Genomic DNA, 18,104 nt, shown 5'->3' with positions numbered 1-18,104 from the left:
GAAGGGGGAAACTATCCACAGAGAACAAACTGTTTTTGTTAGAGGTGGTAAAGAATTTTTTTTCATGTCCAAAGTTTGATGCTTTAACATTCACGTGTGTGGTGCCTGACCAAGAAGCAACCTCCTGAAGAATGGAGCTGAGATTCTTGTTGACCAGATCCCACCCACAAGGATGCTGCAAATAATCCATAGTGTTGTAATCTCCCAGGGACGATGGGAAAGGATGGTCTGTGTCCCTCCATGGATATGCTTCTGCAGACCATCACTGACCCACCACCACACCAGTCATGCTGAACAGTGTTGCAGGAGCCTAATGTTCTCCACGGCTTCTCCAGAGCCTTTCACGTCTGTCACATGTGCTCAGGGTGAACCAGTTCTCATCTGTGAAAAGCGCAGGGAACCATTAGTGGACCTGCTAACTCTGGTATTCTATGGAAAATGTCAATTGTGCTCCACAGTGCTGGGAAGTGAGCACAGGGCCCACTAGAGATCCTCAGGTCACCCTCATGAAGCGTGTTTCTGATTGTTTGGTCATGCACAGTCACACCAGTGTCCTGCTGGAGGTCATTTTGCAGCTCTGGCAAGTCTCATCCTGTTCCTTCTTGCACAAAGGAGCAGATACTGGTCCTGCTGAGGTTAAAGGCCTTCTACGGCCCTGTCCAGCTCTTATAGTGTTGCTATCTCATGGAATCTCCCATATGCTCCTGAGACTGTGCCGGGAGACGCACCAAACCTTCTTGCGTTGACATGTTTTGATGTGCAATCCTAGAGGATCTAAACTACACCGACCCTTGCCAAATGCAAAACTAGTGAAAAACCATTAGAAAAGATGAGGAGGTAAAAAATGTCCATGGCGTCCAGGTGTAAAACTATTCCTGTTTTACTGGTTTGTCTCATTGTTGAGCCTCTAGTGCACATGTTGGTAATTTCATTAACACCAAAGCAGCTGAAACAGATTAACAACCTGCTAAACAACACAGCGAAACACCTGCAGTCATAATGAAGTCAAAATCAATCATATCCATTTGACTGTTTCTTTCTTTTTTCTAGTCAGAAATTGTGAATATCTAATCTTACAATCCTAAACTCATTGCATAATTTCAATGTATTATTATTTTCTTCAGTGTTATCTGGTAATAAGGTATCATGCTGTCTGATAAACGTCTGCAAACACAAAGACAACAGATTAAGTCCTACTTTATGGCTTTATAAGTGCAGTAATGTGAGAATAATATTTTACCAGGGTACAACTGGAGCTCCAAAGGGTGCCACCTTGTCACATCACAACATCATCAACAACTCCTACTTTATTGGAAGAAGACTGGGATACCACTGGAGAGTAAGTGAATTAATCAGGAATTCACACCATTAAGACCTTTTTAAATAATTTACTGATTTTAATTAATGTCTTTGTTAAAGTTTGGGCTTTATTTTATTTCAAAAATCCACGAAAGGATTCAAACTAACGAAGAACTGATCCTGTTATAAACTACTGTGTTTTTGCTTAAAGTCTTTTCATTGCAAAGTTTTTTTTTTTCCTAATTTTGACTCCTTTATTTCCTCGTTTTCCAGCCTCACACTCGAGTCTGTGTGCCAGTGCCTCTGTACCACTGCTTCGGCTCTGTGGGTGGCGGGATCTCCATGGCCGTGCACGGCATCTCCACCGTCTTTCCTTCCAGGGGATACGATGGAAAGGCAAACTTGGCAGCTATCGAGAGTGAAAGGTAATGTCAGAAGTTCAGGCTAGGATTTAAAAAATAGGACACCTCTAAGCCTACAGGGCTGTGTTGTTGTGCGAGTTAACAGAAAGATATTTGATCTTTAATACGCTTGAACAAAAGGTCTGAGACTATAATCGCCTTTAAATCTGGAGCAGTGTTGTACCTTTGGGTTCCAGGATACCATCAAATTAAAGCAACACAAACTGGTTTCCACACGTCTCATGTTTCCCTGCTTAACGATGATTTAAAAAAAAAAAATTTTGTAACTGTAATCTGAGTGCATCTCATTACTAACACAGAGGTCTGTGTCTGATCCTTTCTTACGGAATAATGGAGATTGTCTTGTGTATTTGTGGCATGTCTGCTGATTAAAGAAATGAGCTTTAGTCACCATTTAAAAACTTTGTGTTCATCTGAGTGTTGATCTCAGAAAGTCAAATATTGTTTTACTGCATGAGGCCGGTGAACCTTAGTCTCAGATACTTCATGAATGAGATCAGATATTTCCCAAAAGCACTTCCTGTGGCCTTGTAAACTGCCCCATTAGGATAACATAAACTCTGTGTGTGTGTGTGTGTGTGTGTGTGTGTGTGTGTGTGTGTGTGTGTGTGTGTGTGTGTGTGTGTGTGTGTGTGTGTGTGTGTGTGAGATGTCTCCCACGCTTGCCAAAGCGCAATGGATCCATGTTTTCATGTTTACAGCAAATTCTGAAAATTTAACAAATGTTGTCTCGTCTGACTCTCAATTTCTGCAGTGAGCGAATGTGAAGTGAAATTTAGTTATATTTATAGAAAACAAATTCAAAACAACAGTCACCTCAAGGTGCTTTATATTGTAAAGTGAAGACCCTACAATATTAGAAAGAACCACAACAATGAGATGACCCCCTATGAGCAGCGCTTGGGGTTAGCAGGAAGAAACCTCCAGCAGGACCAAGCTCAGGGAGGGGCGGGGCCATCTGCTGTGACCGGTTGGGTGTGGAAGAAAAGAGGAGAGATGTGAAGTTTGATAACTGCTATTTAAAATGTAGCTTCAGTTTCCTGATATTAGGTGACGGGAGTTGCGGCATTCCTTTTTTTTTTTTTTTTTTTCTTCTTCTATTGACAATTCTCTATAAATCTTAGAGATGGTTTACAGAAATGCTCAGTCCTGTGTATACACTGCCACCCCTCTTGTAAACGGAGTAGAATTTATAATTTATATTAGTATAGTATTGTCTTGTTTATTTTTGTCTATTTTTTTTCTATCGTGCTTACTATGACTGGGAGAGTTCTGCACAAGAATTCCAGTGTGCCTTGACTGCTGGTTTATGCACAAATGGACTTTGAGGCCTCAAAGATAGAGCTGAATGTGTGACATCACGGCGTCTGTGTACATCATTTATATACAGTCTCATCTGTGGTTACAGTTCTGCTTTCTCTGCAGTTGTTGAGTTCTTCTCAGACTCCTGTAGTCACCTGTTTGATAACAAAAGTGCATCATAACCTTGGATACAGCTAATTTGCACTTTTGGTTTTGGGGCCATTTCACACAGTTTTGTTTTTTGTCCAGTTGTTATCATATGCAGATATTACATTTATATAAATACGTAATCAGTAACAAAAAGTGTTTTTTGTTAACGAATATTTTAAACACTGTCCAAATGTTCTCTTCTCAGGTGCACCTTCATCTATGGCACGCCCACCATGTATGTCGACATGCTCAACCAGCCGGACCTCACTAAATATGACTTGTCATCAGTGGAGGGAGGTGAGAAAAGAAAATGATTTTTAAAGTTCATTTTCTGATATATATATATTTTTTGCATTTATTTGCTTCTGTTTGTTTACATCTTTGAACTTTAGGCATCATGGCTGGTTCACCCTGCCCTCAAGAACTTGTGAAGAAAGTTTTCTCTGACTTGAATGCGAAGGAAATAACAGTGAGTCTTTTTTTGTTTTTTCCCCCCCAGTATAAGGTCAATGTTTGATTTATGAGTGATTTAATGGTGCAGTTTAACCTTTTCCCACTAGGGGGAGACAAATCCTCAGAAAAACGACATAATGGAGTGAGTTCTGATTTTTAAGGTAGAGACACAGGAAGGAATCTGTAAAAAGTTTATTGGATGTTAGCACTTCCAAAAGTCCAGGCTGAATATACATGAGCTATGTCTGAGGAAACCCTCTGATTTGCTGTTAGATGCTTGTTTAAAAAAAAAAAGTGAAAAGTGACAATGTCTCACAAAGAATTTGCTACAATGATCCTGCATTCATCTTCTTATTGACCAGGGTAGAAAAAAAATGACGATTCACTGATCTTGTCCTCACTTTCAGTCTTTTTGGCCACTCTAAATGTCAGTGAAGGTGTGCATGCAGAAACGAGGATAGATAAAGTGTCGTTGTTTGTGCAGCTCTTCACGTTATCCTCTGTTTGAACTGAGCTGTTTTCAGCTCCTCCACCTTTTAAGCCAACTTTTGCCTGATAGGCTTTGTCTTGCAAACAGAAGGTTGAAACAGGAGCTGAGCGGGGCTTCCTCAAAGAACCACATTGAGGATATCAGCTCATCTGCTGGGGCTGAACTCGAGGCTCTTTAAAAACGTGGTTTAACATGTTGAAGAAGACACTTTTACCAAGAGCTGAACAGGAAGAAAAACAGACAAGCAAGCAACCACGCACAGGTGATTTTTGGTCAATGGTTGATGGGTGTTTCCAGTCTTTCTTTTTAAAGCTTTAAAGACAAGAATGGAAACAATCTCCTTGACACATGAGCTTATTTTAAGCTCATGTGTTTTGTTTTGCTTAGACTGATTCACGGTTTGTCCATTGTGCTGAAAAATTGAATGCGCAGGGACGGGATGGCGAATCTCTCCTCAACATTTTCCTCATTTACTTAAAAGCATCCCTTTTTTCCATCCCATCTGCTTCCACTTCATGCTGAAGTCTTCATCTTTGATATAAATGAATGAGAATTATATTTAAATCAAGTCGATGCGTGTTTGTGTGTAACTGAAGCAGACCAAGGGCGATGTGTGTGTCTGTGTTTATGCTGCTGACAGCCTCTGGCAGATGAATAGATGGAGAGTCTTTAAGTAGAAACAGTTAGCATTGCTTTCATTGTAGCCGGTCACCTGGATGGGCTCCTGCTCGGCGTCTCCTGTGGGAGAAAAGACACAAACTCAGCAGCCAAGTCAAACAGTCGGCCCTCCAACCAGAGACCCCGCGACCTGGACTCGGTGTGCTGGACCCCAGGGCCAAGATGGAAACGTTCAGTCTGGGATAGAGGGGGAGCACACGGAGTTCTGTGGTCAAAAAGAGAAAATCATAACAGTGCAACGCCAAATCTGAGCTACTCCAAAACCACCTTAAACCTCATTTGGGAAGCCACTGTCACAATGCACCAAAGTCCAGCTGAAAACCTTCCATCACAGCCGAGATGAGACTTTATACTTGCACAAAACTGCACATCAGGCGTTTGTAAAGGCCAGCGAGCGTTTAACTGTCATTTAACAGTCTACAGTTTCCAGTTAATTATCGCTCTTTCAGAGATGTTTTCACAGCTATTTGTTTATCTGTCAGTAAGGCTGTAGAAAAACTACAGGGCTGACTGTTATGAAACTTGGAGAGGTGGAGCGGAGACAAAGAAAGAACTCATTAAATTTCTTCATGTCAGAGTGCTCTTCTGTTTTAAAATAAGCATCGTTTCACAGCCTGTGTGGGAAGCAGATTCCTCTTTAGATGTCTTGTCTTTAGGAGCTTTTAAAGATGGGAAATTTGCTGAGAGTTGACACTGATCACATGTTAAACGTTATGATCAGCTTGGCATCAGACACTCAGAAGCTGCTTTGCATACTTTGCATTCTCTAAAATGATTTAAATACAACCTCAAAAGAGCCACACGTGACAGATTAACTTGTAGTAATGACTTTCTCTGTGACTTGATCAGACTCTGTGGAGGAATTTTGGAGCACTCTTCTAGTGTTGCTTCGGTTCCCACCAACGTATTTTAATCAGTTTGAGGTCTGGTTCATTGCAGTGTCTTGATTCTGTTGTAGATTTGCTGCTGTGCTTTGGATCGTCGTCCTGTTTCATGTCCCACAGCTAAAGCTCGGCTTACAGAGGTCCTCACATTTGACTCTAGAATACTTTCGCGTTCAGATGAGTTTATGGTCGACTCGAGGACTGCAAGGTGCCCAAATAGCGACTTCTCAGCCACTGTGCTGACAGTTGGTACGAGGTGTATGTGCTGATGTTCTCCAATCTGTGCATTATAGCCAAACATCTCCACTTTGTTGCAGAAATCTTTCTTTAGCTGCAACTTTGCAAACCTGACCCAACTCCTGGCAACCTTTGCAAACGAGCCATCATTGTTCAGTCTTTCTATCTGTAGTGTCTGAGGTCTAGCTCTTCTGCAGTTTTGCATGCTCTGATCTTGGGATAATTGTTAAAATAAAGGACGACACAATTTAATGTGTCACTGGTTGAATTTTCTGCTGAGTTTTTGTCTGCAAAATATAATTAATTTCTTTATTTTGTTTTGCAAATAAAAATGTTAGCATTTATGTCTAAGTTAAATTTGTCCTCACATATAGTAGTAAAAAACGTTGTGTTTTCTCAACTAGAGCAACAACATCATCACTGATTTGTTATCTTTTTCTCTTATTCTGGTCTTATAGAAGGCTTTGAGACCTGATTTGTTATAATTTACATCAGAAAAGCTCAACTTAAAGTGACGGCTGCTCTCCCTGGAGTCAACACAAGAAAACAATCAGATAATTACAGAAAAGCTCCCTGGTATTTCCTAAAGCCCAAGTTAAAATGTTTAGATCTTATTTTTACTTGGCAACAGGAAAAACAGACAAAAGAAACAGAAAAGAAAACCAACAAAACTGTCTTCAAAACTACTTAAAATTGCTGACATGATCATTTAATTTATCAACTACTGTATTGTGTATAAAAATAAAAATAAAAAAGCCCCTGGAAGTCAGTGATCCCAAACCCTCCCAAAAAGTCAGAATATTAACACCTAAAAACCAAAAATAGTTTTCTTTAGAACTTCTTTTTCGATATTTTAATTGGTGATCTTTAGAGGTGCTGATGCTCCAAGCCCAGGTTTCTGGTCTTCATGCACCACTTCCTGGCTGCAGCTTCATATTCTGAGTAGTAATCTACATTTCCTCTTCTCGTCATGGCTTGTTCGGTACCTGTGGGCCGTGAGTTCATTGGCGCATGCCCTTTTTGGCCCTCGCTGTCTTCGGTCTGCAGCGCTTGAAGCCAGTGATGTCTCTGACCTGCTTGCCCTTATGCTGATTCGGAGATGCGCACAGTGCATCTGGACGGTTCAGGCTTGGGATCGAGTCCATCCACCTGGAAGAAGCCAAAATATGAGAAGCATGAAGGAGCATGTTTCTTATTTAATACAGTGTGTGAACCTGAATAGACACTTTTTTCATGTTCGATAACCGTGAAGCTGCTCCTGTGTTTGTAGCTGTCAGTGATGCTGCAGGAGTTTGCTGGTTGGCTGAACAGGCTGATTCTTTAGCCTCGACAAATGCTGGATGATTTAGCAAAAAACGTCGTGCAGAAAGTTCCCAGAGGAGGAATCATATGGCTTTAAAGTCAGTGGCGCTACCAGCAGAGTTTAGCGTAAAATTACATGAACGATACGAATGGATTGTATGTTACAAATTTCATGGCAATCAGGATGAAGAGAAGCAACGTTATTAAAGTAGCACAAAGACTTCATGTGAGAAACGGATGTATCCACCATATCATCTTTATGTGGGAGATTTAGCTTTTTGGGACCTCAAGGTTTTTATTTGTTTTTTGAAGGGACCATATTTAGGTAATATTAAAGTATTTTTTTAATGCAGTTATTTTATGCAAAAGAAACCTTGCATTCTTTCCAGTGGCCACTAGGGGGCAACTGACTGAAGGTTGAAGAAATCTGAGAAACTCCTTTACATTTCTTGATTTTATGACCTCGGGGGGGAATTCCTAATGAGTTTATTGTATTACAGAAATCTTATTCAACCCAGCATGATGTTCACTTTGTGACCGATTGGCTCGTGTAGAGTAAAAAAACAGATGTGAGATGTGAATTACTGCTAAACTGAGTCACTGTGAGTAATGGTTGTTTGAAGCACAGTATAAATGTGCTTTTTGTGTTGTCTTTAAAAAAAAAAAAGGTGAAAATTCTGAAATTAGAAGAATAGTTGGATTTTTTTACAACATAAATGTGCAATTCTGCCACAGTTTGTGTTTATAACATTTAAATATATCACAGTTATCATCACGTGCATATGATGACATTGCTGCTTTATAATCTGAGCTCGTTACAGTTACAATATGCATGAATTCTTTTGTGGCTTTTATTCTTTTTTTCTAATTTCTTTAATTTTTTTTTTTTTTTTAATTTTTAAAAAAAAATTTTTTTTGGAATGGAAAAATATCAAAAGTCAAAATATTTAAAGATCCCCTCATTCCAATAATCCTACTCGATCGTTAGTTGAAGATCAGCTTTGAGTCTTACTTGCGCAGTGGAGCTATCTGGCAGCTGCAGTTCCACGGGTTGTTGAAGAGGGTGAGGTTGGTGATGGTGTTGAACTGGAGGCTTTTGGGAATCGACTTTAGCCTGTTGTTTTCCAGGTGAAGCACCTTGACCGTCGTCACACCGGTAAATGCGCCGTCGGATAACTAGAAAAATGCAGAGCAGCACATGAGCTGTATTTTATTTCTGTTTTTTTTTTTTTTTAAGGGAGTGGAAATCTACCTGAAACTTGCGTGAAATATTGGTAAAAATCTCGGGATATCCTCCATATCTGTCCAGGGTGTGGGGGGTAAGGGCGGGGGTACACTCAAAAAAGTCAACTAAGGCAGTTGTTTGATTAATTCAATAGACATTTGTCTATTTAACATGAACATATTGAGTTTAGGTTTTTAAATCATTATCAGTTGTTGGTTTAACATAAAATAACAAAAAGTTTAATGAACTAGATTTGCATTCTTCAGTTCAATTAAATGCAATTATTTTAAATCAACAACTCTAAAACCGATGCCTAGTGCGCATGCTCAAACTTCCCAGAAGTGAAAAGGCACCGATGCCTAGTGCGCATGCTCAAACTTCCCAGAAGTGAAAAGGCGGGAACGCGGAGAAAGTTATGTGTTCAGTGAACTGCCATTTCCCCCTGCGGAATCTTCCACAATACAGGTAAGTAATAAATAACTCAAAATATCTTAGTCAAACGAAGTTGTTCTGTCCGTTAATTGTTTAACAATGTTTTTAATTCCAAATGTGTAAGTTGTCATTAGACAGCGGGAGTGGAGCAAATGCAGTGAAAATCTGGTATTAGACGGTGCCAATCGGTACCGTCTAATACCTGATTTCTAATCCGCTCTGGGTATATTTATACTATTATTAGCATTTCCACTTCATTGTTTTTCTTTCTTTTTTTTTTTTTTTTTTACCTGTTTTTGCAGTTAGTCTTATAGTGTTTTTAGCGGTTATTGATATGTTTAATTCAATATTTAACACGTTTGTAATTCAAAGTAAATGAAGTTAGCTAAAGCTAGTATGGTTGTCTCATTGAACTTTTACCTAGCTCTGTTAGCATTCACTTTGGTTTTAAATGACGGTTATTGCAAGACATGGTCTTTGTTCACTTTTTTTATTATTATTTGCATTTTTTCTTTCTTTCTTTCTCCTTTTATTTTAAGCATTCGGCCTCTCACAGTAATGCAAGTTAAACTAGCATGCGCGAGTTGCTAAATATTAGCTGTGTCTAAATTCAGGGGCTGCATCCTTCGAATTGACTTGATCGCTAGTGCATGGGAAAAAAGAGCATAAACACGAGGTCAGAGGAAAAGGCAATGGCGGATAGTTATGAAAATTGCCTGTCGGACCTTTACCGCAACTACCAGCATCTTTATTGTATAGTGTGAAACACTGCTATTACATTTGGCAACAGATTGGCTATTTATCTGTGAATTTTATATTGCAAGAGGTATTTATATGTATTTGTATTTTTTTTTATACATTTGCAACAAAGTAAAAAAAAATCCACTGGAATTTTTATAAAATAATTGTCTGTTTTCTTTACCATAGTAACACCACAAAGAAAGCTGACCCCTTTTTCTGATTGTTTGTGCCTCCTCTTTAATACATGGTAAGCCTTTTACCATCATATATTTATTATGATAGTTTTATGATTTAATCAAAGTGGAAAAAAAGGTGCCAATAAAACCATCCTTAAAACTGCTTTTCTTTTTTTCTTTCAGTGACTTGTATGTGGCAGTGCAAGCGTTGTTCCATCAGGGAGAGTAGTAGGTACAAATTATTGAAACGCTGTACAGGGCTCGCAAAATCGCTAGCCCGACGTCCCGGGGCTAGCGATTTTTCCAGTCGGGCTACCAAAATCTATCTCTGCCCTGCCCGTCCGGCTTTTGTAGGAAGGAAAAATATATGTCAATGCTTTTGCATTCTTTCGGAAATGTAGCTGGGTAATTATATCATTGGCATCGGTGAGCCACTGTCAATATGTGACATATTGAAATCGCGTTTGAATTTGCGCTTGTTTTTTGCTTTCACTTTGCAATCGTGCGAACTGTGTATAGAGAGCGACAGGACTGATCTGTGAGTGAGGATAATTTGCGCACCAATTCCTCTGACATCGTCTTATCAATCGTTAGCTTACTATGCAAGCATGACAAGTGAAATCTCCCGCAGCTTAAACATGTGAGAGGTTGATCGCGCAGAGAATTGCTGAGCTTATGTGAGTGCGTGTGTAAAAGCAGGAAGATATATATTTCAGTTCTGCTGAGCCAAATAAGACAGGTCAGGGTGAAGAAGTGACAGCCAAAGAAAAGCTTACCACAAAACGGAGAAGTTATGACAAATCAGACTATAAGGCAAAAAGAAAGTGCAGCTTTATGGTTTCATGGACAAAAGGATTTCTGTGGCTGCAATATGACGAGCTAAATAACCAGGGCTGCACATAAGTGGTCCGCAGGTGCGCATTCGCTGTCAAAATAAAAAAACACGCACAAGAGAAGAAGTTGCAACGCGTGCTTGCGTACATAAGATTTTCAGGAGGAGGACAGACATTTGTTTAGAACTCTTAAAGATGTCAAGAAGCTCCTTTAAGCAATTACTTTGGTGTTCCTCCACCTCCAAAGAAATGTCAGAAGGAGTCCGAACCACAAAAGAAGCGCGTATTCTCAGAAAAGTGGTTGAAGGAGGTGAGCTGGCTTCAAACAAATGATGAACGCACAGATGTGGTGCAGAATGTGCCGTGAAAATCCCACTCTAGCGGACAAAAACTGCTTTTTATATGGATGCAAACGCGCGTTGCAACTTCTTATCTGGTGCGCGTCTTTTATTTTGACAGCGAATGCGCACATGCGGACCACTTATGTGCACCCGTGTAAATAACATAATGTTCTGCCGGGTGTGTTGTTGGTTTTCCCTCGATTCCTGAGTCGACAAGCGCCTTTGTTACTGGGACCAGTAATTTTAAGAAAGGCCCCCATTAGAAATGGATTATTGCTCAGTCTGCAATATCTTTCCCAGAACAAACACCAATTGCAAATAATATACTAAAAATAAACCTGAAAAATCTGTTTAGAACAGCATACTATGTTGCAAAGAGTGAACTACCACTGGTGCAATTTAGCAGTCTTTGCAAACTTCAAAAAGCAAATGGCCCAGATCTTGGTTCCACTTGCCTCTTACTTGTGACTTTAGTGGAAATTTCAAATTCAGGATCTGACACATACTGATTCATGTTCTACACAGACAGCACTGATGTCTGCATGGTCTTCTAAAAGCAGCTTTAGTCAGCTTAGATGTGAAGTGAGTGAAATATACAGTTGAGTTTTTAATCAATGTATTTGTTCTCTATTGCAGATTGACAAGGAGTTTCTGCGAATCACCACAAAGCCTCTGCTATCTACTTTCTTTGCCGAGCTTGACCAATACGCGCCACGCTTAATGGAAATCTTTCTGACCAAAGGAGGGACACGTGGAAAGAAAATAAGAGGTCTCATGCTTGCCATCTCCAAGGTTTGTATTAGGATTGAGTAGACTTTGTCATAGGCAGCAAAAATAACTTTTATTTGGAGATGAAGTTGTCAATTTTGTTTCAGCTTAACAAATGGTACATGCCAGGTTCTAACCTAAAGAATAATTATGCAAGTTAACTGATTACCATAGCTTTAAGAAAAACAGCCTGGTTTTGGCTCATATTATCTCCTCCTCCTCTCCAGCATGACAACATCCATACCAGACGAGCATGCATCTTGAAGTCTTTGTGCATCTACCTAAACGAAGACTATGAGAAGTTAATAAAGGAGTACCTGGTGAGTCACTGTGACAGCATGTTGACCGTAACATTCTCATACAAATTGTGACGTTGCCTCAAATGCAAATCGTTAAAATTAAAATTTTGAGATTAGCAACAAGACACCTGGTATTGGGGAAAGGATGTCTTGAATACCAAACAGTATTAAGCGTTGCAATAAAGAATTTCTGGGATTTGGTATTGGAAGGAAAGAAATTTATGCCTACTTAAACTTGATACACAAACATACAATGCATTTAACATGCATCAAGACAATATTGCTTTTGAATCTGTACTTGGATTAAAACAAGTCCTGTTGTTTTTTCATTGCTATGGTCATCAGTATTTGTAAATAGAAATGTCTATGAACTTTGAGCTGTTTAGTACTAACACTTCTATACCTGTTTTATTTTAGCAGCTGAGTTAGCCTTTTCTCGAGTCCTGTCCCCCTAAGTTACTCTTGCTACGTCCGACAAACAAATGGTTTCCTCTGCGCACCAATGGGTACCCGAATGTGCAAGCAGACATGCTTCATAATGTTCGGTACAGTTACCTGGGAATGGGGCCATACACACTGTTTAATCCATTCACGTTGTTTTTGACTTTGTGAATGGAAAGAACACAACTCCTCCAGACACAATCTCTCGGCGTATCGGTGGGCACACCGCTTCTCCATCTTGCTTGAGGTTAATGTTTGTCAGACACAGTAACGGTTGCTATAATGTGTAATTGGACAATGGCCCTTTCGGGGGAGGGGCCGGTGAGAGGTCAATTATGCCACCTCTTTTGACATGAGAGGTGTATTTTATAATTTATGTATTGGAGTAATTACTAACAACTACTTTAGTGGTGTGTAATTTTCTGTTTATTACTTTAACTACAGTACTTGGATTTTATGAACAGCTTAGAAACAGTTGTTTAAACAATCTCTTAAATTTTACTTTGTTGTCTTATATTTTTTCATGTAGGATACGGACAGCGAGGCAAAAAGCTGCATGGAGCAAACTGTGATGGGGGTGTACGTCATCCAGAAGGAGGGTGCTGAACCTGAAGATGACCCAGAGGACGTTGGTGTCCTGATTGAGGGTGTGGAGGCTAACACTGATTTGGGTAACATTGCACAAGCATGTGCTCTGTTGTTTGGACTCGTATACTGTTTGAACCTGAGCTACCCACCAGAACTTAAATGCACCTTTGAAGTCCTCCAGAAGATACTTTTAAATCTTGATGGACAAAAGCTGTCTTCAAAGGCACAGTTTCTGAAAAACAAGCTTATGGGGTGAGGGCACTTGAAAATGACTGATAGGTCTTGAATGGTTCATTGGTGCAATGGTGATTTCCAATATATAATGGTAATATTTGAGTTGTTTATATTTTTTTCTTTCATTTAAATTTTTTTTTTTTAAGTTTTTGGATTCTCTCTGTTGGGCAATTCACCTTTTATACAGCACTGCAGATGATTTTTGTTTGTCCTTATATAGATGGCTCAAAATGGATCAGAAGTACTGACAGAAGTACTATGTTGTGTTTATGTGTCAAGGTCCTGTAAAGTTTAAGACCACTGCCACCTGTTAAGTTCACTGTATTATTGTTTCCATTTTGCTTGCTAGCATGTTTTAAAACACAGCAAAACTATATTGCTAGCTGTGGAGGACTGCAACCAAAATTAAAAAAATAAATACAGAAATGTAAAAATTGGTCAAACTAATAATTATTTCAATGAGATACACCAAACAAATATAGATTTTCATCACCTATGGATTGTTTTGTTGTTGTACTGCCCCCAAATTATTTCTAATTATTTTATTTTTCCAAATTCACACAATAGTAATTCTATTTTGTCACATGTTTTAACTTGCCAAGTGGGAGATGTATTTTTTATCTTTTAGTTTAATTTTTTTAAAATGCAGTCGATATATTGAGCAAATTTTGCATCTGTTTTTAGTTGTGGAAGCTTTGGTTCCAACATATTACCTATGTAAATAAGTATTCTAACGTTTTACCTTTTGAAGTGGCATAATGCTTGCAGGTGTACAAAAATGGTAAGCTTTTATATTGTCCACTAAATCCAGTTAATAAAGATAATGTTATCATAATCTGATTGTGACTTTTTTTGTAAAGTAGTGGGTTTCTAAATGTGTAACAAATGTAAACAAATCTAATTGAAATAATTTGGTTGAAATGAGTGAAATCATTGACTTGATTAACAAAGTAGTTGTTGAAACAACAAGATTTAATTCTGTTTTCCTAAACTTTTTAAATTGTGTAGAATGAATTAAAACAAATTTCACTCTACATACTTAAATAAATCACTTCAAATCAATGTAAGTATAGTATGTTGATCCAACGTAATCTGATTACATTAAACCACCAAATGCTAAATGTGTTGGTTTGACATGATCGAAAAGGGTTTATTGTACTTGGTTAAATTGTGTGCAAAAAGGGTGCCATGATTAAATTGTGTTCATCCAACAACAGATTTTTTTGAGTGTAGAGCGAGGGAGTCGTGCCAGCGTTTTCCTCTTTGGATAAGTGTTGGTGCAGGAGGAAGGATGAGAGGTGGCTTTCATCCCAAACACTGACAGTCTGTGAACTCTTTCTTTCCTTCACGGGTGCTAAAAGCTTCAGAGAGGTGCTACATGAGCTGACCTACATCAAGTGTCGTCTCCACCAGCAGGAGGACACGGGCGGATGAGAGGGAAGCAGAGCTTTGCTTGTTTTATGTAAGACTGGAGGAGAAGAGGTCGTTTGGAAATTTCCACTGCAGAGTGAGAAGTCGCTGAGGCGCTGGTGTTTTGAAGGAGTGAAAGATGGATGACTTCCAGCCTGGTCGAGGTGTGTTCACTCCTTCTGTCGTCTCAGTCTTCGGGATGCTGCCATGAAGGCTCGCAAAGGCCCCAATTGTCCATTCAGCTGGGCCAATGGCAGGCTAAAAATACTCCTCTTTCATGCACCGTGGAACACCCTGCCTCTATTTACCTGTCTCCTCAACCCTCCTGACCTGTTTACAGGACCCTCACAGCCAAAGCAGAAAACGCCTCGCTGAAAATAACACTTGTGCAATAATTAGACTCGGCCACGCTTGGCCATACTCCAGCAAACAAAAACAAACCAAAAATACCAGCATTTGGCTGGAAATCTGCTTAATCTGCCCCGGCCGTGTGTGCTGGAGTCGGCGCCTCCTGCTGCTTCCACCTGGCTCGCGCACAGCCTCAGCGTGAGAAGCTTGTTATTTTACAGTTTACCTTTCTGGGATGCCTCCATATTTTGGCACAGGTACACTCAAATATTGGATTAACCCTGGAGTATGAGGCAAACATGCTCTCGAAGAGCTTAAACTGTACGCGCTCCTGCTGCAGCTGATGTGGAGGAACAGACGGGCGTCCCACAGGCTGCTGTGAAAACATCTGTCTCATTAGGTTCAACTCACTTTCTCATATGGGGCATTAAAATGGTTTGTTTTAATCTAATTTCTGGACACGTTCCAATTTAAATACAGCAGTGATGAGTAAAACTGCACTCCAGGGCACAAGGGAGGATCCACAGTTGGAGTCACTTCCTCTGACATGTTTGTATTGTACTTTTGACCTGCCGTCATTGAAGAGGCTGATTGGAGCGTGTTTTTAAAGGCACTGTTGAGACCATAAATGTAAAGTCCAGCTGGAATAACCAGTAAATGCATTTAACTCTCATTTCCCCTTAAAAGCTACAAAGAGGTTCAAGTCTTACCTCTTTGCTGACTGACAGGATTGGCTTGTTCCACCCTTTAATTAAATCTGTAATTGGATGCCAGGTGCCAAAATACTGAGTTTGTGCTTAATGGATGACACTGAATTATTTATCCAAAACAGTTTCTCAGTACCTGGTTACAGCGTGAAGAAAAAAATAAATAAAAACTAAGGGCCTGGTTGAAGCTTTAATGCACACCCCTGCTCTCAGATTCTGTTGTTTGACAGGCTGAAGAAAAATCATTCTTTACACGCCTGCATGTCACAAACTTCTGACTTGTGACTCCTCAGATTAAAGTAAGCATCTCAAATTCCCCTGATTATGCAAACTGTTGTGCTCCTTGTCTTTGAAAAGACCTGTTGAATCACAGTTTTGATCACCACAAATCAAATCTCGTACATTTACCCTGACACCTGTCCTGCTTTATAAGTTCACTTATGCATCTGTCTGCATTTGCTAATTCACTTCAAAATAAAACTGAAGCTCAAGGTCATACTTGTAGAACGTTTTAAGACCCCACAAATTGAAATGTAGTACAGTTAGGTTTAATACGCACACGCTTCTCAGTAGATCAACTCTTAGAACTTCACAGCTTTTTGCTAAACTCCTGCTCTGATCTGCATCCGGAGAAAGATCCCATTTGGTTAAGCACATGTGTACCCTTGAGCATCAAACATCTGCTGTTTTCGAGAGATAGAAAACTGCAGCAGCAGCTTTGCATTATAAGCATGAACTGAGACACGTGTGGAGGAAGTGAGAACGCCCAAGAACACAAGACTGGCTTAAATCTCACTCTTTATGTAAGCTGTAATCACGGGATTAATGAGAGAAGACTATTGTGGGGGCACTTTTGTTCTTACTTGTTACAAGGAGGATGGTTTGGAAACTGCACTCATATAAATTTGTAGTTTTTTAGGGAAGCAAATATTAAGTCAGACATGCAGAGACCTTATTATGACATAACTGTTTTAGTTGGGCACAATGTTTTCTTAAAGCTGAGCCAATTAATTCAAAAGACCTTTACAAAGGCTGTCTTGTACGTTTCTTCTAAATAACCTGAAGATATTTAAGAGTCTACAAGTAGTTTGAAAAAGACCTAATTTCAACAGGTTGTTTAAATTTCAAGCCAAAACTTCTAGCAGTGACGTTTGCCAGGCTTGATGCTTTGCCAGTAATAAGCCCAGTAAAACCACAGACTGACCTTCTCCAGACCCATGTTGTCCAGGTGTAGTTTCTCCATATAGCGCCCAAAGCTCTGGAAGGCGTTGTCAGGGATAGTCTTCATGGGGTTCTTCCCCAGCGTGAGCTCCTCCACCACCCGCAGTTTGCTCATTGCCACGCTGGGATAAGTGGACATCTTGTTGCCGTCCAGGTGAAGTTTGGCGAGGTTCTCTACGTCGTCCAGAGAGCTCGCGTGCAGTGTCGTCAGCTCGTTGTTACTAATGTGCAGCCAGCGCAGGTCTTTGGCGCCCAAGAAGGTCCCCTGACGCAGCTCCCGCAGCTTGTTGTCACTGAGCTGCAGAACAAAGAGGTTGATCATTGGGGAGAAGATGCCCTTTGGCAGGTCGCTGATCTGGTTCCCGTCTAGGTGGAGGTAGGTGAGCTCAGTGAGATCCTCAAAGGCACCGGGCTTGATGGTGCTGATGTCATTGTTGGACAGGTAGAGGTAGACGAGCTTGTTCAGTCCCTTGAAGGCCTGGGATCCGATCTCTCGGAGGTGGCAGTGTTGCATGTGCAGAGAGATGAGTCCCTTGCTTTCGCTGAAGGCTCCCGTGGGTATGCTGCCCAGGTTGTTCCTCTGCAGGTTCAGCAAACGGGTGGCCTCCGACACCCGAGGGATCTTCTTCAGCCCCACGTTGTCACAGATGACATGCTGAAGGTCACCGTGGCAGTGGCACTGGCTCGGGCACTGGGCCGGGGCGCCCCGCACTACGATGCCCAGCATCAGGAGGCAGGTCCACAGCAACAACCAGCTCACACAGCGCATCCTGAAAAGCTTGTAAATGTAACTCGGGTCAGTTAGAAAAATCCTGCAAAAGTCTCAGAGATCTGCAGAGAAATGTGAAGAGCAAAGGCGAACGCTTGATCCTGTTTGTTTGTGCTGAGAAACAGACGGACAGAGGAGGAGAGAGGAGGTGGGCAGAGCTGAGAGACACTTTGAGAGGAGGATGGACAGAGCACACAGCACTATTTATAACATTTACTTGAGGAAAAATACTGAGGAGGGCCTGCCAGGGTGTTGGACTGAGAGATCTGCAGGAGGAAGTCAACTGTCTGAGAGTTTAACCCTAAATGAGCAGAAAGGTGAACCTCAACTAGTCTTTTTCTTTGCAGCTGGCTT

General features: G+C 40.5%; 3 protein-coding genes across 3 annotated transcripts in view; 2 read left to right on the top strand and 1 right to left on the bottom strand.

Moving 5' to 3' along the window:
* acsf2 (acyl-CoA synthetase family member 2) overlaps window positions 1-18,104 on the top strand; it is a 33,202-nt gene that overhangs the window by 7,745 nt on the left and 7,353 nt on the right. Inside the window, exons 7-10 of the mRNA XM_085466906.1 lie at window positions 1,244-1,339; window positions 1,573-1,724; window positions 3,379-3,470; window positions 3,566-3,642. Coding sequence (XP_085323032.1) covers window positions 1,244-1,339; window positions 1,573-1,724; window positions 3,379-3,470; window positions 3,566-3,642 — 417 coding nt within the window. The remainder of the gene's footprint in view (window positions 1-1,243; window positions 1,340-1,572; window positions 1,725-3,378; window positions 3,471-3,565; window positions 3,643-18,104) is intronic.
* Window positions 3,804-17,821, bottom strand: chad (chondroadherin). The gene is made up of 4 exons (XM_085466907.1): window positions 16,965-17,821; window positions 8,230-8,393; window positions 6,902-7,064; window positions 3,804-4,854 (listed from the first exon to the last, which is right to left on the bottom strand). Exons 1-3 carry the CDS (start codon window positions 17,748-17,750, stop codon window positions 6,917-6,919), a joined length of 1,098 nt encoding a protein of 365 aa, XP_085323033.1. The 5' UTR covers window positions 17,751-17,821; the 3' UTR covers window positions 3,804-4,854; window positions 6,902-6,916.
* On the top strand, window positions 8,819-14,130 carry LOC146703618 (uncharacterized). Its single transcript, XM_085466909.1, has 6 exons — window positions 8,819-8,907; window positions 9,802-9,862; window positions 9,975-10,023; window positions 11,602-11,757; window positions 11,961-12,053; window positions 13,003-14,130. The coding sequence occupies exons 4-6, from the start codon at window positions 11,686-11,688 to the stop codon at window positions 13,315-13,317; spliced, it is 480 nt and encodes a 159-aa protein (XP_085323035.1). The 5' UTR covers window positions 8,819-8,907; window positions 9,802-9,862; window positions 9,975-10,023; window positions 11,602-11,685; the 3' UTR covers window positions 13,318-14,130.

Source organism: Copadichromis virginalis, linkage group LG8 (assembly GCF_057382275.1).
Source record: "Copadichromis virginalis isolate Kocher_CV1m ecotype Utaka linkage group LG8, C_Virginalis_male_GT1.1, whole genome shotgun sequence".
Lineage (NCBI taxonomy): Eukaryota > Metazoa > Chordata > Actinopteri > Cichliformes > Cichlidae > Copadichromis > Copadichromis virginalis.
The sequence above is the reverse complement of the archived record's forward strand: the minus strand, read 5'-3'. Positions and strand labels throughout refer to the sequence as shown.